The 18,174-nt window shown below is 34.3% G+C and overlaps 1 protein-coding gene across 7 annotated transcripts in view; it reads right to left on the bottom strand.

Annotated features, from left to right (window-relative positions):
• The window catches only part of LOC124309369 (glutamate receptor ionotropic, kainate 2), a 246,677-nt gene that overhangs the window by 115,257 nt on the left and 113,246 nt on the right, over nt 1-18,174 (bottom strand). For all 7 annotated transcript variants that reach the window (XR_006909229.1, XM_046772978.1, XM_046772980.1 and 4 more), the window contains exon 2: nt 2,020-2,204. Coding sequence is in view for 6 of the 7 variants with exons in the window: in XM_046772978.1 (XP_046628934.1) it covers nt 2,020-2,092 (73 nt within the window). In the remaining variant the exon portion in view is untranslated. The remainder of the gene's footprint in view (nt 1-2,019; nt 2,205-18,174) is intronic.

The following is an 18,174-nucleotide window of genomic DNA, read 5'->3' on the forward strand; positions in this document are numbered from 1 at the left end:
TTCTACGTGTGTGATAAATATTCATCGAATTTGTCAAATATATCGCAGAGCGAGCTTTGCCGAGGAGCTTGCGACCCCCGCCCCCCTCTTGCCTCTGCATCAGCGCAACGCGTCGCGTGTCATCATGTGGGCATGTATGTACGTACCAATGAATATCCCATGAATCCTCTCGGCTGATACGACAGTTGTAAACTTTCATTACTATATTGACGCTTGGCTTGCGAATCCCAGATTTTACACCATTTACTCCGATTATCGTCCTTTATATTTATTCCCCTGTTTTCGCGCCAGTGAAATTTATGCTTGTTGTTAATTTTTTTTTTTTTATCGAAAATTTTTTTTTTTTTCCCCAGCGCGGATAAAATTCTCGATCAATTTCATCGTCCGCGAATAATCTTAACAGCGTTTGCGTAGAGATCCGTTCAATTTGTTTATTTTTTTTATTTTTGTTTCTAATAATCGCGGAACTGTAATTATCTACATAGTTTTTTGTACCCGAGAGAAAAAAAATGTTCCATTTGCGCTTCGATGATCGACTCGACTCTATACAGTTTTTGTTTAATTTTTTTCAAATTGCAACGTCACATTACCAAAGTATCGACGGATCTGAAAAAGTTGTCGTTAAGAATATTTGGCGAGTCGAGAATCGACGCGCTTTAGCAATTTTATTACAAAATATTATTACAAATTATTACAAAGTAAAAAAATATCTCAGTTACCGATTTTGGTTATCAAACGGCTTTGAATTCACGATGAAAAATCTGATGAATTCATCGGATTTCACTTTCATATCGCACGGTTAATTTTATTCAGAAAACTCTTTCCTGCCGATTGTGCGAAAGAATTGTTTTTTCCAATATTTTGCACGGTCGATCTAATATTGCCGTATGAATATGCTGATCGAATATTTAACAATGCCAAAGTAACAAAGAAGAGTTTTTCAGTGATTTCGATGCGAGTAGTTGAATAAAATCAAACGAAATGACTGAAGTTGTTATTATGTTTGCGTTTTCAACAATTTTACAGCGATTTAAAGTGTAAAACAGTGTAATTCTGGACAAACAAAGACCGGTTCGTTAATTAAATTAAGGGGGTATTCTAGTGTAGAAATTTGAAAAAATCGATTTTTTTTTTTTTATATTTTCAAAGCTTAACCTTTCAAGAATGTGTCCTTAAAAGGACAAGTCAAAATTTCAATTATTTTCAGAGATATAGCTATTTTAGTGACACGTCTTCAATACTGGCTCGGCTGGAACGAATTTTACTCGAAACTTTGAACGCGTTTTTCTCAAAACTACATTTTTCAAGACGGTTGACATGATTTCTCAAGTTCTATTGAACCGATTTACTTGAAATTTGGTGAGAATCTTCTCAATACATGTCTCTATCGCACGAACTATTATTATAACGAAATAATAATTTTTTTTCGACTTTTTTTTAGTTAGTACGATAGCTGCATTTATGTAGATTAATAATCTTTTCTTTTTTTTTTTTTCTGATTTTGAAAATGCTTGCAATCGTGACAACATTGGCGCGCCATTTTTTTTGTACCCCCCACTTCAACAACTCATAGCACTTTCAATTTTGTATTTTTTGACTTGTTTTTTTTTTTTTGTAATCGTGAAATAATAATAAACGCCTGATAAAAAAATGGATGGTAAAAATATTTTTTGTTTTTTGTTTATAGCACTTCAAAAAACACCTCAAATTCATGCCTCTACACTAGAATACCCCCTTAACATATCTCGAAACAGTCGCGTAAAATTCGTACAACGAACAACGGTAGTGTGAAAATTTGTTGACGTAAGAATATTCGGATGTCGGGGAAGAAAGTTTGTATATTTTGATCGACGCGTTTACAGGGGGTACGAAAATCGCTACCGAGGTATTCGGCAGGCGGAAACGTTTACGCATCAAGTGCGGAAGTCGGTGGGAAATTGCGATACAACGGCTTCGGTGCGGAGGTGAAAGAAAAAGAAAACTGCTTCCGGTGAGAGGCGCTGGCTCGCAGACTCTTACCTATCCTAATGAAATCAGGAAGGGCACTGGCAGAGGCGACGAAGACCGCCAACAGAAGCAGCCTTGTGGCCATTTCCGGTTCCGGAACGCCCCACGCGCTTCCTTCCCCGCCCCCCTCCTTCCACTTCGACTTCACCTTGTTATCAACACCCACGAATGACGCCGAGACGCGGAATATCACGCCGCTGAAACACAAGAAACAAACAGGACGATAATTTGAGTATAATTCGAATGTACAAGTATTAGAATCGTCCTTTTTTTTTTTAGAGGGTTGACGAATATTTTTCGCCTCATCCCATCCAAATCAATTTCAAATAATTCAAAAAAACACGGTTGCCCAATTTTTGTCACATATTTATCTCAACTCTAAGACAGTCCGTTTTGCGATCGAACTTTCTTTTTGAAATAACATGGGAAAAAACATTTTTTCTCGTTATATATTTTATCGTAAGAGTAATAATAATGAAAAAAAAAAAAAAAAAAAAAAATCTGTAACTTCGAGACTTTATTGGGCATTGGTGATGCTATCTTTGAAAAAATTCACATCGTTGTACCGGATAATTTGGACAAATTTCACTTTCTTTGAACAAAAGAAAAAAAAAGAAAGTCAGATTTCGAGGGTTTGCAATTGAATAGGTTTTTATTCAACGGATTGATAAATATTTTTTATTCAACCAAGTGTCATCGCAGAAAAAGAATAAATGTTCGATAAATTGTATAGAAATTTACTCTTCGCTTCGAAGTAATTTTTTTCAGCTCCTTGCGTACTTTTTTTTTTTTTTCACGAATTTCAAATCAGAGGAAGAAAAGTTTCATAGTCTTCGACAAAATCGATATTTGATTGTATATTTCATATTTTAATGAATTTTCGCGGTTAAATTTCTGTGAAATAATAATTGATAAGGATTAGAAATAAAAAAAATTTGTCATTTCTTTTCATTACACTAAACTGACAAATTGTTTGTAACGGGCAATGTAAATAGAAAAACAAAGCTCAGTGAATATCACATTAACGATATTGAAAACAAAGAAAGAACAAAAAGTTCGATACAATTCTCAAGAAATTATAAACAAACGAATTACTTTCTTCAATTTCGATTGACATTTTTCTTCAATTTATCCGCGTATAATTTGTCGGTACATAAAATCTCTCGATGAAATTCCGATGAAACATGAATTTCGACTTTACTTTCAAATTATACAGTTACGTTGTCATTTTGTTCGATCAATTTTTCCTCTTCGATTATTCACCGCGTTCATATTTCGGCAACAAATCTCTGTGTGCGTCAAGTATTATCACGCACGTATCAAGCATATTAAAGTCGACATCTCAAACGGACTTTGCAAGGACGCGAAAAGTAAGTAAACACTCTTAGTTCTTCGAGCGATGTTTGTGTTCGTCTTACGATTTCAGTCTGAATTTCGCTGCGCGTCGATGAACACACGCGTGAAATTATCGTTACGAAAAGTTGGTGAAAGCCGTTTAAACGTTCGTTAAACTTAACACGTGTTATATATATGGGGAAATATTGTTAATCTAATTCGTTAATTTAGAAAAATCAAGTTGAGGAAATTATTGAAGAAGATTATGAAGGTTGATTTAATAAAATTCTTTAATTAGCCATTCGGTTGAATATATCAAGTTTTTACTCTCTTCAATCATATATATGTATAGTAGAGTGAGCCAGAAAAACTAAACTATCGAATCTATGATCTTAAAAGGAACTATTTACTGAGAAAAACATTCACCCGTTTGGAACATTTTTTTAGCTGAATTTTAAAATGTGTCGCTGGCCATTTAAAATTTCCCATTCAAATAACACGCGGAAGAATTATTTTTTCAATAAAAATGATATAACTTTCGAACCGTTTGAGATTAAAAAATTTTCAACGCATATTCTTGTAGGGAATTGAATTCTCTAAAAAAAAGACCCGAGTGATCATTTTTTATAGTGAAAAATTCAGAGACTTACGGGCCGCGAAAGTAGAAGAAAAGCGGAAATATGCAGTTTTAGGGCTCTACTAGGGAATACTTGATAAAAATTACATATCATATTTTCGTAGCAATCAAAATTATAGTGAACGAAGTGATTACTTTCCGAACTCTTGATTTTTTATTCACGGTGAAAAGTGCAGTGAATAATGAATATCTTGAATGTTGTTAGTTTGATTTTTTACAGCGTTTGTGCAATCAAATTTCGCCAAAGATGAAACCGGAAACAGCTGAATTTTGATCGTCGTCAACCTCGAGGTAATTAGTTTTTAATATTTTGCGATTTTCGCGACTGATAATGGAGCCTGATTTTCGTTTCGCCACTTTTTGCAACTTTAAATATAATTGCGTTCTCGGACGATTTTTACACCGCGAACATTCGTCACGTTTAATCCCGATTTTCTATCTTTCTTTGAAAGAAATTCTAAAATTCTTTGATCGAACAATGCAAGAAAAAAAAAAAAAAAAAAAGAAAAGAAAAAGCTCCAAGAAATTTATTCCGAAGAACAATAAATTCGGTGTAATTTCTGCTATTGAAACTGTAACGAAACTTACAAACGAATCAGTTTTTTTTTCCTCTTCCATCACTCGCAACAATTGATCCTCGCTTTTGCCCGAAATCAAATCTTTCATCGCATTATTTAATTATTCCTAGTAACATGATATTCCAGATAATTTTTATCGAGTATAAAATATGTAGAAATGCAATTTTGCGATTCTTCGTATCGAACTGTAATATATCGTCTGCAATGAATCGCTGGGAAAAATTCACGGTTTGATCCCATTAGATTAAAATGGTGGATTTTGGTCGGTTGACTTTTGCAGCGTGATCTTGACGCTGGATTTTCCTTGCACTCCTGGCACGATGCAGGCAACAAATTGCAACTGCGAATGGATAATCCGTGGGTAATCGGATTTATCAGGGTCTCGAATACGGAATCCAATTGCAAGTCACCGCGATTTCAGCCAAGTTCAGATTCGAATTGATTATACGCGACCGATTGAGCAGAAAATTGAGGAATAAAATCCTCGCAGATTTATTCTCGCAGACGGGTGTATGCGAATATTATTCAAATCGAATATAAGTATCCCAAAAAATATTCAACGCTGTGAAAATTGAATTAGAGATGATTTCTCTTACGCTGAGAAGAATTTCATTTGTTACAGTAACTAGAAAAATTGAGTAAAACAGGTATCGTTAAAAAAAAACTGTTCGAATATTTTTGGAATTACGAAAAACGAGGCACGCGTAAACATTTTGCGCTATCGTTGATCCTTTTTTGTTAATTGCAACGCAAAATCAGTTTGTAAGGTTTACTCTACTTTTTTAGTTAAACAAGGCTTTAACGTCAATTTATCGTTGCACGAGCGTTAAATTTTCTCAATAGTTGCAAGAAAATCTAGCAACAGTGATCGTAATGAGAAAGAATAGTAACGGATACCAGACTTTCCGGCAATAGCTAGAAAACTAATTTTCATTTTCTACCTAGAACTATATTATTTTTAATAAAATTGAGTAATAAAATTCTTGCTGGACGGTGCTCTGAATTTTTTACTTTTCATCAACTCTGGTCGTGTAAGAAAAGTATCGGTTTCGGTCGAAAATAAATTTTTCCAATTTCAACGAATCTTCACGTTTTTCAACTACTAGTATACGGAAATTACTTTTTTTCAACTCTTAGAACAACGATCTCGGAAACAATTGGATGAAAAAATCTAAAACTTACAGGATTTTACAACGAAATGATGGGCATGAAAAAATTCCATGTGCCGTTTAATTTAAGCTTCCGGTTCTACCGGAAATAAATCGATTTTCAATATTCTACCGACAAGTCTATAATTTTTCGAAATAAACAATTATGTTTTTTACAGTCTGTGCATTTAATTAAAAAAAAAAAAAGAATACACAAATTTCCACATCTTTCTTTAAAACTTTTTCATCTGGCTGCCAAGTCCTGTCAGTTTCAGATTTTTCACTCGGCTCGACTCTTTCCTTACTTCATGGCGAAGAAAAGTATCGTGGAAAAAACAAGACTGTTTTTTCGGCTTACTTGAACCATAAACTTGTAAATTCATGACAATTTTCTCAAGTCAGAGTCAAGATTCATGAATATATTTATAACCGGTAATTTGAAACGGAAAAGTTACTTGATAAAAAAAACTCGAGTTTTTATCAACCTTATGTTTTGTATATCAGACCGTACAACTTTAGCAAACATATTACACCAGAAATTCTTCAACGTCACATAATGAATTTCCCTAAAATTCTTCTCCTTCTACTTTAACTTTATAACGAAATTTTGAGACAAGTTTACGATTTCAGAGTTTAAATAACAGATTTCTTCATACGGTACAAAAACCGGAAAAAATAAGAAAGGAGAAAAAGAATCGATTTAAATTTCCTGATCCATGCTTCGCTAAAAATGATGAAACGTAAATTCGCGTGAATCGATTTCGACGTTTTAAAATTCTTGAAATTCACATTCGAAAAAGAGTTAAAGAGAGAGAGAGAGAGAGAGGTATTTTTCTATCCTCTCTTCAATTACCCGCTGTAAAAAAATCGGGCATCCGTTCTTCTTCGGTTGAGAAGAAGAAATGAAAAATCATGGAAGCGCGAGACATCCGTTTCAAAGAATAGGAAACCCTTTCTCCCTTTAAGCTCACCTGAGAGAAATGAGAGAGAGAGAGAGAGAGATAGAAAGGTGGTGAAAATTTCGTTCGAACGCGTCAGTCGGAACGGCGTCTTTCGTTTTTCCCGTGATTTTTCCGCGAATTTCGCATTCCCGTTTCTCTCGAAGCCTCGGGCCTATTAATACATAAATCCCGGTTTCCACGCTCCGAAATTTCCCGTCGGTTGAATAAAATTTCGGCACCGCCGAGCCGGAATGAAACAATTAGTGCGTTCCTGGTCCAACCGTCTCCTCTCGTATAATTGACACGTCAGTCCCGGCGCCAAGGGCTGAATAAAACCGAGCCCGTCGTCCCACTTATCTTCCCACTCGAACCCGGGATTCCCGTCGCGTACAGGACCGCGGGTCCTTTTGACCGAGAGCCGAAAGGACCTGACCGCAGAAAACGGTAAAAAGAACCGATGAAAAAAAAAAAAAAAATAAAAAAATTAAAAGGAAAAGAAAGGCAGAAAAAAAAATACAACACTCGAATTTTTTTTTTTTTTTTTTTTGCCAAGACCCGACGCATTCTCGGCGAAACGAATAAGAGAATCGACAGTTGTTTGAAATACCTTCGAAAAGATTTTTGTCCCCCTTTTTTTTCTTTTTTTTTTTTTTTTATAGCTCATTGCCGTTTGTATGCGATTTTTTTCCCTCCTCTTTCACGAATTCTCATTGACGAATTTTTTTTTTTTTTTTTACCTCCACTTCCTTTTTCGTCCCTAATCAGCATCTGGATTAAAAGCTTTCGCCGTTTTTTTTTCTCAATTCTTCGATTCGACTCTTTTGACCGAAACGTGCGAAATTATGTGCGGAAAAGAAAAATATAATGTCGGATCTTTGTACTTTTACTTTGCCTACTTGGAATTTTCTTACAATTTATTTTACTTGGTATTTTCTTGGATCGATTTCTTGACGCATGAAAATTGAAGACTCCTACCGAGATGAATAATTTATCAGGATCGCGGGACGAGAGGTTTCGACAACTCGATTAATTTGTTAAAAATACACGCCAGTTTGGAGTAACAATAATTGCATGTTTTTTTTTTATTTATTTTTTTTTTCATTAGGTTGGTTTTAAGATATTTCTCTTATGCGTATGGAAATTGAAGATTTGAAATAAACTGAGAATCATTTGCTTCTTCCGATTGTAATCGAACGAGTGAATTTCTTCATTTGTGGAAAAATGATCTGTAACTATGGTTAAAGTTTACTTGAATTTAGAATTACTTGTTATGATTTGTAAATTTCGAAAATTACGATCATGTTTGTTCTGAAGAGAAACGAAATCGAAAATATTGGGTTACAAGTCTTATAAAATCATGTCGGAATAAAGACGGAATAATTAATGTATAAATTCTAACTTATTGCAATGAATTTACAAACTTCATAGCTGAGAATTTTATTTACCGCAGGTTTGATGGAAAAAATTAAAGTGCCAATGGTTTTGTTGCAAATTAACATTTATTTTCAAACCCTGAAACGGCTATTTCGCCGCGTGAAGTACCTACTAGAATTTATTTTCACTTCCGCGGTTTTTCACGACATTTCTAAATCGTTCCGTGAATTCTTTCTTCATTTTATTCGCCGCATAACAGAGCTGGCGTTTAAGTAGCTTGTGACACGACGAAACGGCCTTGTTATTTTCTTTTATAACCTCGTGACTATAACCGGGGTTTCAAAAATCGTCTTTACAGCCTCGAACGTCAAAATCACACTTTTGCTTACCGGCAGATTTATCAGTAAAAAAAAAACCCACTTTTTTTTTTCTACTCTCAGTCATTTTTCACGTAGATTAACGCTATAAATCTTCGCAGAAAATTCAGAGACTTCAAAAACCAAACTTCACAAGGGATGTGAAATTATTCATGAAAATCAAACCACCCCAAAAAGCTCGGTTACGGATTATCAGTTTTAATTTTATAGATCTATCGATCTCTGGATCATTCTTCTTCTATTTTTGATTTATTATCTTTTATCACGAACTAGCGTTGAGATGATAAAAATTGCTCCACTTTTTCTCGTCATCCTTGTAAAGATTGTCGGTGAATGAATTAAGTGACGATTAACGATTGTCTACTTTTTATCCTCCTTACAGACACTTTTTTTTTCTCTTCCTGGGATCAAGATGATTTATCATTTTTATTCACGTTAATTTACAAGGCTAAATCACGAGAGTATGTTATGCATTTAATAAGGATCTCGAAATATTTTTTTTACATTATTTCGAAACAATAGTCAAAACATTGGAAATGATAGTGGAATTTTTATTAAAAAAAAAAAAAAGAAAATAAATAAACAAATCTTCAATACAAGCAGAAAATCTTCAAATTTCATCAAGTCCTGACGATTTTCCGATCCAAATGTTCTAATTCCTGTTTCAAGATCCTTCTTTGCGTAAGATTTACAGGGAAAATTTCTCGCTCGTGATTCGAAAATGTCGATTTTTCTTTGTTTTCTTTAAATACATGCTTAATAGTCGAAAAAATAAAGGAAAGGAATATTTGATAGTGATAAAATGAAATTAAAAACATTAATTAACGGCAGAGCGATCATTTCACTAGTTTATCTCCTGAAACGAGAAACCGAACACAATGATCTCGAAGTTGGTTTAGAAATGAATTTTTAACTGGGTAAAAAAATTTCAACAAGCTCGCATCGTCGTTTTTGAATAATTGAGCAATTTCGCCGAGATTTTTAATAATAAATACCGGCTAGAATCTGTAACGAGAAACTGTCATTTGAATATCCGGTATTGTTAGGGGATAGTAAAAATTTATGCGAAAAGAGAAGAAAGGAATTGGAAAAAAAAAAAAAAACGACAACAGAAAGAGAGAAGCGGAAGAGAAAAAATTATAAAATGGATGATGAAAAATAGGGGTGAAAAAAAGAAAGAATGAGGAAAAAAGAGCGTCAGATTGTCTAAGAAAACGAGTTTAGCAAACTTTTTCCATACAATCGCTGCAACACGCTGCACTGTTACACATTCTATCTCATACCTTCTACTTCTTTATTTCCTTTTCGTTATTTCCTCCCGTTCCTTCCTTCGTCCTTCGTGAAACCGTGAAACGTAAACGAAAGAATGCGATAAAATTATATTCCTCCCCGAAAGTTTAGGATCGCGAGATAGGGAGGGGAGGATTATTTACGTACAAGGATAATTAACCCATTCAAAGAGACCTGGGTAGTTGTTGTTTTTTTTTTTTTTTTTTTTTATTCTTATTTTTTATATTACTTGTTTCTGCTTTGTTCCGAGTTGAAGAAAAAAAATATATATACATATTTTAAACGGTGTAAGTCCTGTTGATTTAGTTGAATTGTTACATAATCGTAATTTGGTAAGATTTAAATTCATTCACAATGTTAAAGAACGGTAGATTTTTTACACCTGTGGAATATCAGACACCTTTTTTATATCGTTATTATTTTTGCATTGCGCAAAATTTTCAATGAAATTATATCTTCACCCGATTTTTTTTTATATCGAATAAACACCTGCGTCGGAATTTATTTCAGTCAATCGATTTTCGATCGATCTTCGTATGCGGTTTCATTTTATTGGTTTCAGATTGAATTTTCGCATATGATATTTCACGTAACTTTGCGATGGATGAAAATTTCGAACTCAGATCAATTGTTATTGTTCAAAAGATACAGTAGAAAAGAAAATTGTCGCGCTTTTAAATTCTTCGCGATAGACCGAGAAAAATTTCATTTGTTACAGTAACTAGAAAAATTCAGTAAAACAGGTATCGTTAAAAAAAAACTGTTTGAATATTGTTGGGATTACGAAAAACGAGGTAAGCAGAAACATTTTGCGCTATCGTCAAAATGTCAAACTCAGATGAAGCCAAAAGAAAAAATGTTACGTTTTATAATTAGGTTATCTAAGTTTCTAAATTACGCAGATAACGAATTCAAATTTGTTTCGTTTTACTGAAATAATTTTCATTTCTTCAATAACTGTACTTGTAATTTTAAGTTCGTCCAATTAAATCTATAATCAATTCCTCCAATTCAAAGCATTTTGAGTCAATATTTAATGAATTTAAAAAACACACTTCACAGATTGTACACCTCACTCGATTATCCGTAGAAAAATATTCGCCAAGTGTCCAATTCCACGCCACCGTCTTGCGGGAAGTTGCGCAAAGTCGATTCTTAAAAAAACCGCATCAGTTTCCCCGTAACTCTTTGCATTCGATCGGCCAATTTTTTTCACCGACGACGAAAAATCATGACAGAAAAATAACGCAAAGTAGGAGAAGTTCAAGGAGCGGGAGTCGACGACGATTGTTTGGTTCAAGGGGATGGATTCCCCTTGGACGGGGAAAAGTGACAAGGGGAATTCGGCGCCATCCACTCGGCACGCATCGACCTTCTTCTCATCCTTGGGTGGGAAAGGAAAGGATCGTGAGAATATCCGATCCTCGCTGGCATTACGGGATAAAGTCATCCTCCAGCAGGGATGATATCCATCCCCCGAAATTCTTCGGCCCCTCCGGAAGTTCGGAATGCCTAAAAAGCCGGGCTTTTCTGTCGATTATACGTCTACGCGAATTCCATGCGAAACCCAAACGACGTCTGACTTGTTCAAAATTTTTCATTTTCTTTCACATTTTTTTCTACAATTCTCCAAATCGACTCTGAAACAGTGTCCTGATTTTTTTTTTTTCAGATCTCTTATTCGACTCGTTTATTAATTACGAATATTGAGATTGAATTTCGAAAGGATCTTTTTCATGATTCTACATTTCAAGACCGGACCAAAGACGAATATAGATTTTTTTGTTTTTTTTTTCTCTAGTTTTTTTGAGCACATTTAATTTCTTTGATCAACTTAAACATTGCTTACAGGGTCTGAAAATTCTCGTGAGATTCTCAAAACTTCTATTTTTCGTCAGAATCAATGCTCGATGATTTCTCAGAGGTTTTTTTTTTTTTTTTTTTTTTTTTTGAAAATGATGTGATTTTGATGAATAACGCGTGTAATTTTGAATAGCAAATTTTTGCAGCACTTGCGGGAGGGTTTGGGGTTAAAATAGAGATCCGTGTTTCAGATGAGAATTTCATTCCTTTATTTGGAAACAATCTGGGAGGCAGTCGAGCGAAAATTCGAAACGGTCCAAAATGTCAAAACCACCCTGATAGTTTAAAGTGGTGAAAGGCAGCATCCTCTGTATTTTTTATTTATTTATTTTTTTTCTCTCTCTTTTCTTCCAACAGCATAAATGAACACAAAACGCTGAAAACGTTCGGAAAAGGGATTGACGAATAAAATAAAAAATAAATAAACGAACGAAAAAAAATTTTAAAAATAAACAAATGAACAAAGGCGATTAATACGTCCGAAAATTCCGCGGCGATATTTTTTCGCCTACATTCTCTTTATTTCTTTCATTTTTTTTCTTTTTCTATCGTCAATCCCTTGTCGGATCGTTCGCAGCGTTTTGTTTTCACTTTTTCTGTTGAAAGAGGGAAACGGGGAAGAAAAAAAAATAACCACAGCTCTTTTTTTTTTTTTTTTTTTTGCGCCCGTACTTTCAACGCACGTAAATACCGCCGACATTTTGGCGTGCATATCTGTGCTCACGTTTTGCATAAAACCAACTACCATTCTGCAACCGGCGGACGATTCAATTGCTCGTTTTTTTTTTTTTGTTTTTTTTTTTGTTTTTATTGTTCACCGTAACTGGTACCATTTTTATTTTTATTTTTTTAACTTGTTTTATTTTTTTTTCCACCATTCAACCTCTCGCGGTTTGAATTCCACGCCCCCGCAACGACAACGCTCGCTTTTATTATTATTCAAATACACGTCGCTACGGGTATAATATACATGACGTATAATATCATATTTATAACGATGTCATAACGGGTGTACGAATTTTTTCTTACATCACATTTATTCAAACTTTGATGTTTTTCAAGATGTTTTACAGAGATTTATTGAATAATTGAATCGATGCTTCAGGTTTTTTCAATGAGATTTGAACCGAAGACGCGCAACAATTACGAAACACTGTTTTAGCGACAAACTAAAAAAGGCTCGATAGTTCATAAAATTTGGGCCAATCGATTGGAAAATTTGATTTTCTCTCGTGAATTATTTCTTCAATTTTCAACGGTTTAAAAGTTTGTTTTGTTTTTTTTTCTTTTAAACTCTCTTCGAATTTAGGGCACATCGAAAAAATTTAATCAACTCTTGCGTATCGTTGAGAGAAAGAGAAAAAACAAAAATTCCCATCGAACGGTTGATCAAACGATGAAGAATCCATGAGGGATAATTTAAATCATAGAAGTGGCTTACGTCGAAAGATAAATCTACAAGGTTGTAGGTTAAATTTTGAATTTCCTGGAATTGAAATCGGGATAGACGAGCATACGTGGTAAGGATTTTCAGCGAATAGGAAAGGATGCAAATAAGAAAAGTCAACAGGAAGTAGACGGCGAAGGATCATCCGATCAAACGTACGGCTCGTGGTGAATCCTGGACGAGGAATGGCTGAATTTACGGGCTCGTGTTTGTTCAACGTGGGTTTTTTCAGCCGGCTGAACTCAACGCACGCGGTTGAAACGTGACTCTGGCTTTCGTTCTTCTGCATTCTGGGCATTAAACGCCGTGCAAAACGCTAGAACGGAGCTTCCGCTGCTGGGGGGTTGGGAGGGAAAAACGAAACTGGGATGAAAAATTTTCATCCCTTTTATATTTTAACCCCTTTTTATTTCTTTTTTTTTTTTTTTTTTCTTTTTTTTTTCACCCCCTCCCTGAATATTCATGAATGAAGCACCGGAAATTCCCCCGAGTCTGCATCGTCGGCACGATATAACTGCCATCAGCTCATCCTCCCTCCCTCGCTCTCTCTCTCTCTCTCTCTCTCTCTTTGGGTATGTACCTCTGGGTATTCAACGCGTGGCTAAAAACCGGCCCTCAGGATAAATCATGCTCGTTTATGAAAACCGACGAGAATCGAGTCGAATTGCGGTAAATCAGTTTTTAAACGCATCAAGAGCCGCGGGAATCGAAGATTATATGGTGCAGGGAACTGATAGAGTTCTCTTCTTTACCGGCGGATTTTGAAAAAAACTAATGTTGACAAAATTCAACAGAACAGAACGGGTAACGAGGTTTATGGATGTTTTTTAATCAAGATACTTTAAATCCACCGAATGAGAATTCAATAATTACAGAGTGCGGGGAATTGGTAGAGTTCTTCTTTACCGGCAGATGTTGAAAAAAAAAAAAAACAAACAAACGAACAAATGCCGACAAGATTTAACAGAATAGAACAGTTATCGAACTTATCAGATATTTTTTAATCAAGACAGTTTAACTCCACCGAATGAAAATTCAATAACTATAAAGTGTTGAAATAAAAAAAAAAAAAAAAGTTGAAAAAATTCAACATAATAGAACAAGTACCGAAGTTATTTGATATTTTTTAATCAACATATTTTAAATTCATCGTACGAGAATTCAACAGTTTTAAGGGGAAAAAAGTTTTATCTCAGCTGTTGTCGACAAATATGAAGATTAATCAATGTTGAAAGTTCAAAGTTGAAACATTTAGTACCTATCCTATTTATAGATTCTAGTTTTCATTGTTATTATATAATCAATAAAACGTGAATCGAATTTTTAATGAGATACTTTATCGCGGCTTTAATATTACTTGAAAGTTTAATGACCAAATCACGTAAGATCTATACGGCGATCGGGAACGTTTTGACAAAAGAATCGTGTTTATTTTAATTTTCCGAGCTACGAACTTTGGTAAAAATGAAAATAGTACGAGGAAAATTAAATCTCATAAATTCTGGAAGATGATCTCATCTGATTTGAATAGTGAGGCAATTTTTCGCGAATATCTGTGTTAAAAAAGAATCATCCGCACCGCAATTGGTGTGATTTTTTTCACTTCTCTAAAAAATAAACTCCGACAGAAACTTGGACAAAATATTTTCACCCCTCTGTCTCTCCGCTGAAAAATTGTTTATGATTTTTTTCAATTTTAAGAGACAAAGAGAAACAAAAGTTGAAAAAATATAAAATCTACGGACAGAAGAGTGGGCAAAAAAAAAAAAAAATTAAAAATTTTTTTAAAAATTGAAAAATACAATAAACGCGAAGCGAATAATTCTGAAAGGAACTTTTTAAGCCGGATAAAACCGACCTATTCTGTAGCGCAAATCCCTCTCCGTTTATAAGCCGGTATGAAGTATGGATATACAGGTATAATATGTAGCAGCATATCTACGCATACGTATTATTTGTATGTATTTTTTTACAAAGCATATGGGGCATTCAACGTCAAATTAGCAACCTATGTACGCGATCCTCTTCGATTTCAATAATTTTTTTTTTTTTTTTTTTTAGCACGACGTTTTTAACAACCCGAAAAGTGCCACGGAATTTTTTTAAGATTTTTTCAACCACCAATGAAATTTTAATAAGAAAATCGAATGAAGAAACAATTGCGAAAATGTCTTTTTTAAAAATCTGAAACAACTTACAAAGATTCTGTAATTTGAAATGCGATTTTTAAACACCACGCGATAATCGGATCGCAATATTTACAATATTTTTCACAACTTCGCGGTTCTTCCATGTCGAAACAGGCGATTCTTTTTTGTTTTTTGTTTTTTTTTCACCTTCTATTCCCCGATCTAAATAGATCACGGAATCGTGAGAATAATATGATTCTGCGATCTATTTAGATCGAGACGAATGAAAGAAAGAAAGAAAAAAAAAAAACAAAACACCGATTCTGGCATGGAAAAACTAAAAACTTGCAAAAATAGTAGTAAATGTTAAGATCCCATTATGGTGTGGTACTCAAAAATTACATTCTAAGTCATAGAATCGGTGTGAAATTTTTTCGAAATTTTAAAAATTAAGTTTTCGGAATCGGTATAGTGATTTTGTATAAATTTCGACATTGGTTGAAAAAAAAATGTTAAAAAATTTCCGAGCCACTTCTGGATTGTCAAGAACGTCATTCGCAAAAAATTATCAAAATCGAAGGTGGCGAGGTACATGGGCTGATAATTTGACGTAGAATACGCCATACATACATTGAGAGAAATTTTTATTTCCGGTTACCGCTCGGTCCTTAACTATTTTCATTTTTTACCATAATCGGCAAAATCTAATTATAGGTAGAAAATGAAAATTAGTTTTCTAGCCGTTACCGGAAACTCTAGTATCCGTTGCTATTCTTTCTCATTACGATCACTGTTGCTAGATTTTCTTCCAACCGTTGCGAAAATTTAACGCTCGTGCAAAGATAAATTGACATTGAAGCCTTGATTCACTAAAAAAGTAGAGTAAACCTCAGAAACTGATTTTGCGTTGCAATAACCAAAAAAGGATCGACGATATCGCAAAATGTTTACGCGTACCTCGTTTTTCGTAATTCCAACAATATTCAAACAGTTTTTTCTAAAGATACCAGTTTCACCGAATTTTTCTACTCACTGTAACAAATGAAATTTTTCTCAGCGTATACATATAACAGTATAAAATATTTCTCTACCGAATCCCCATGTGTAGGTATGTAGGTATGTATACACGTATAATCGAAAACTTGACGCAGCTGTATATACGGGAAGAAGGTAAACATATATATATATATACAGACATATATATAATAATATATATTTTTCTATTATCTTACATTTTCTATTTTCTTCGTGAAATACAATATTATCGCTATGTTTCTTTTCGTCCCTGTTTATATACGATACCTACGGTACGTTATGCCGCTTGATGCTACGATATATTAGATCCCTTCGGAAATAGAAATTCTCGAAGATGACTTTCTATATATATATATATATATATATATATATATATATTTATTTGCGGCAAATAGATGTTTGCCAATTTTCTATCCCCGTGTTATATCCGCGTTTTTGCCCCGTTGACAGCTGGTGCAATATACGCAATACAGATCAGATATTACTTCGCAGAAATTTATTGTTTTCAGAATTTAGCAGGGAGACTGTTAAAAATGATATTTGAGATATTTTTGTTGTAAAAAATGATTTCGAAAAATGAAACGAGTTATATTTCTTATTTGCTTTGTATTAATATCGTGGTTTATCTGCAATGATTTTAACGAATTCGGACACATTTGTCTCGTGAATCGATTTACGATAAATCTCTTGACATCGATTTGTGATAATATTTTTCTTGACAATGAAGAATGGTAGAAAACAAACTTAAAAAAAAAAAAAAAAACGAGAACAAAACACGGCGTTGCATCAGACGTGGCATTAGATTAAGAAGCTGTGGAAAAATTCGTGTCAAAAATTCATGTGGATGAAAAAAAATGAGCTGTAATAGTTGAAAGCAATTATCCAATCACGATCCGAAGTTACTTCAATCAAGTCTTTTGTCACCAAATCGTGACGGAAATTTTCAACCTTGAATTCAAACGCCAATAGAAAAAAACTGTCTGTAATATTTTCACCTTTGATTTTTGTATGTTTTTTTTTTTTTTTTTGTTTTTTTTTATATCTACAGGGATGTATTTTTCCCTCTTCGGTGAACCGAGGCGTTAAAACTGATGAATAATACAGGCACAGAGGGATATAATAGGACTGCTCGACGGTCGAATCTCTCGGGATTAAAAAGCCGGTTTTCAGGTCCTACCTAAAAGTTTGGAAAAAGTTTTGGAGTTGAAGTGCACGGAAATGTATGTATATATATATGACGCTGGGCTTAATGCCGCATCTAGAAGGATAAAAATTTCACACCCAATCAAAAACTCTGCAGCCTTTGGTCTCCCGCTTTACGATATAACGCCGTTAACTCACCGCAGGAACGCACTTTGCATGCATGTTACACACGCGTATTCATACACAAATTTATGTTATGTGATACGCGGGTGTAAAACAACTCTTTATACTTGGAAAAAAAAAATAAAAATCTGGTCGTAATGAACAAAATTTGGTCCTGGAAAAAATATTTCAGAGTTAACATACATTCGACCAAACATTGTTTTGACACAACTGAAAAGTCAAGTTGATCATACAGCGCGCAGGAAAGAAAATGTTTCAGTAGCGATGACTGGGAAAATATTTTGCATCGCAATTCCATGGATTCTTTTGCGATTGCGAAATCAGATCTACGCAGTGAAATCGTTTTGTGATGATTGGAAATATGATTGTTCGATTGTTGCGAATGAAAAAATGATCGATCGATTGTAATTCGTGAATTAAGCGCCACATCAAACAACGACAGAGAAATGTGCCATTGGCAATTGACAGGCTTGTCGAATTTTATCAGACGACGAATGATTTAGTTCTGCTGATTATACCGGACAGACGACCGAAGCCCCTCTTAATGACTACTCGTCTTATTTCTCTTGCGAGAAAGGATTTTTAACGCGTTTCACAAAGTATTTTGCCGTTTCGACAAAGAATTTTACAGATTTGCGATGTAAAATATCATTCGACAGCGATAATCGATTAGCAGCTCTCGTGGTT

The sequence above is a fragment of the Neodiprion virginianus genome, chromosome 7, assembly GCF_021901495.1.
Source record: "Neodiprion virginianus isolate iyNeoVirg1 chromosome 7, iyNeoVirg1.1, whole genome shotgun sequence".
Taxonomy (NCBI): Eukaryota; Metazoa; Arthropoda; class Insecta; order Hymenoptera; family Diprionidae; genus Neodiprion; species Neodiprion virginianus.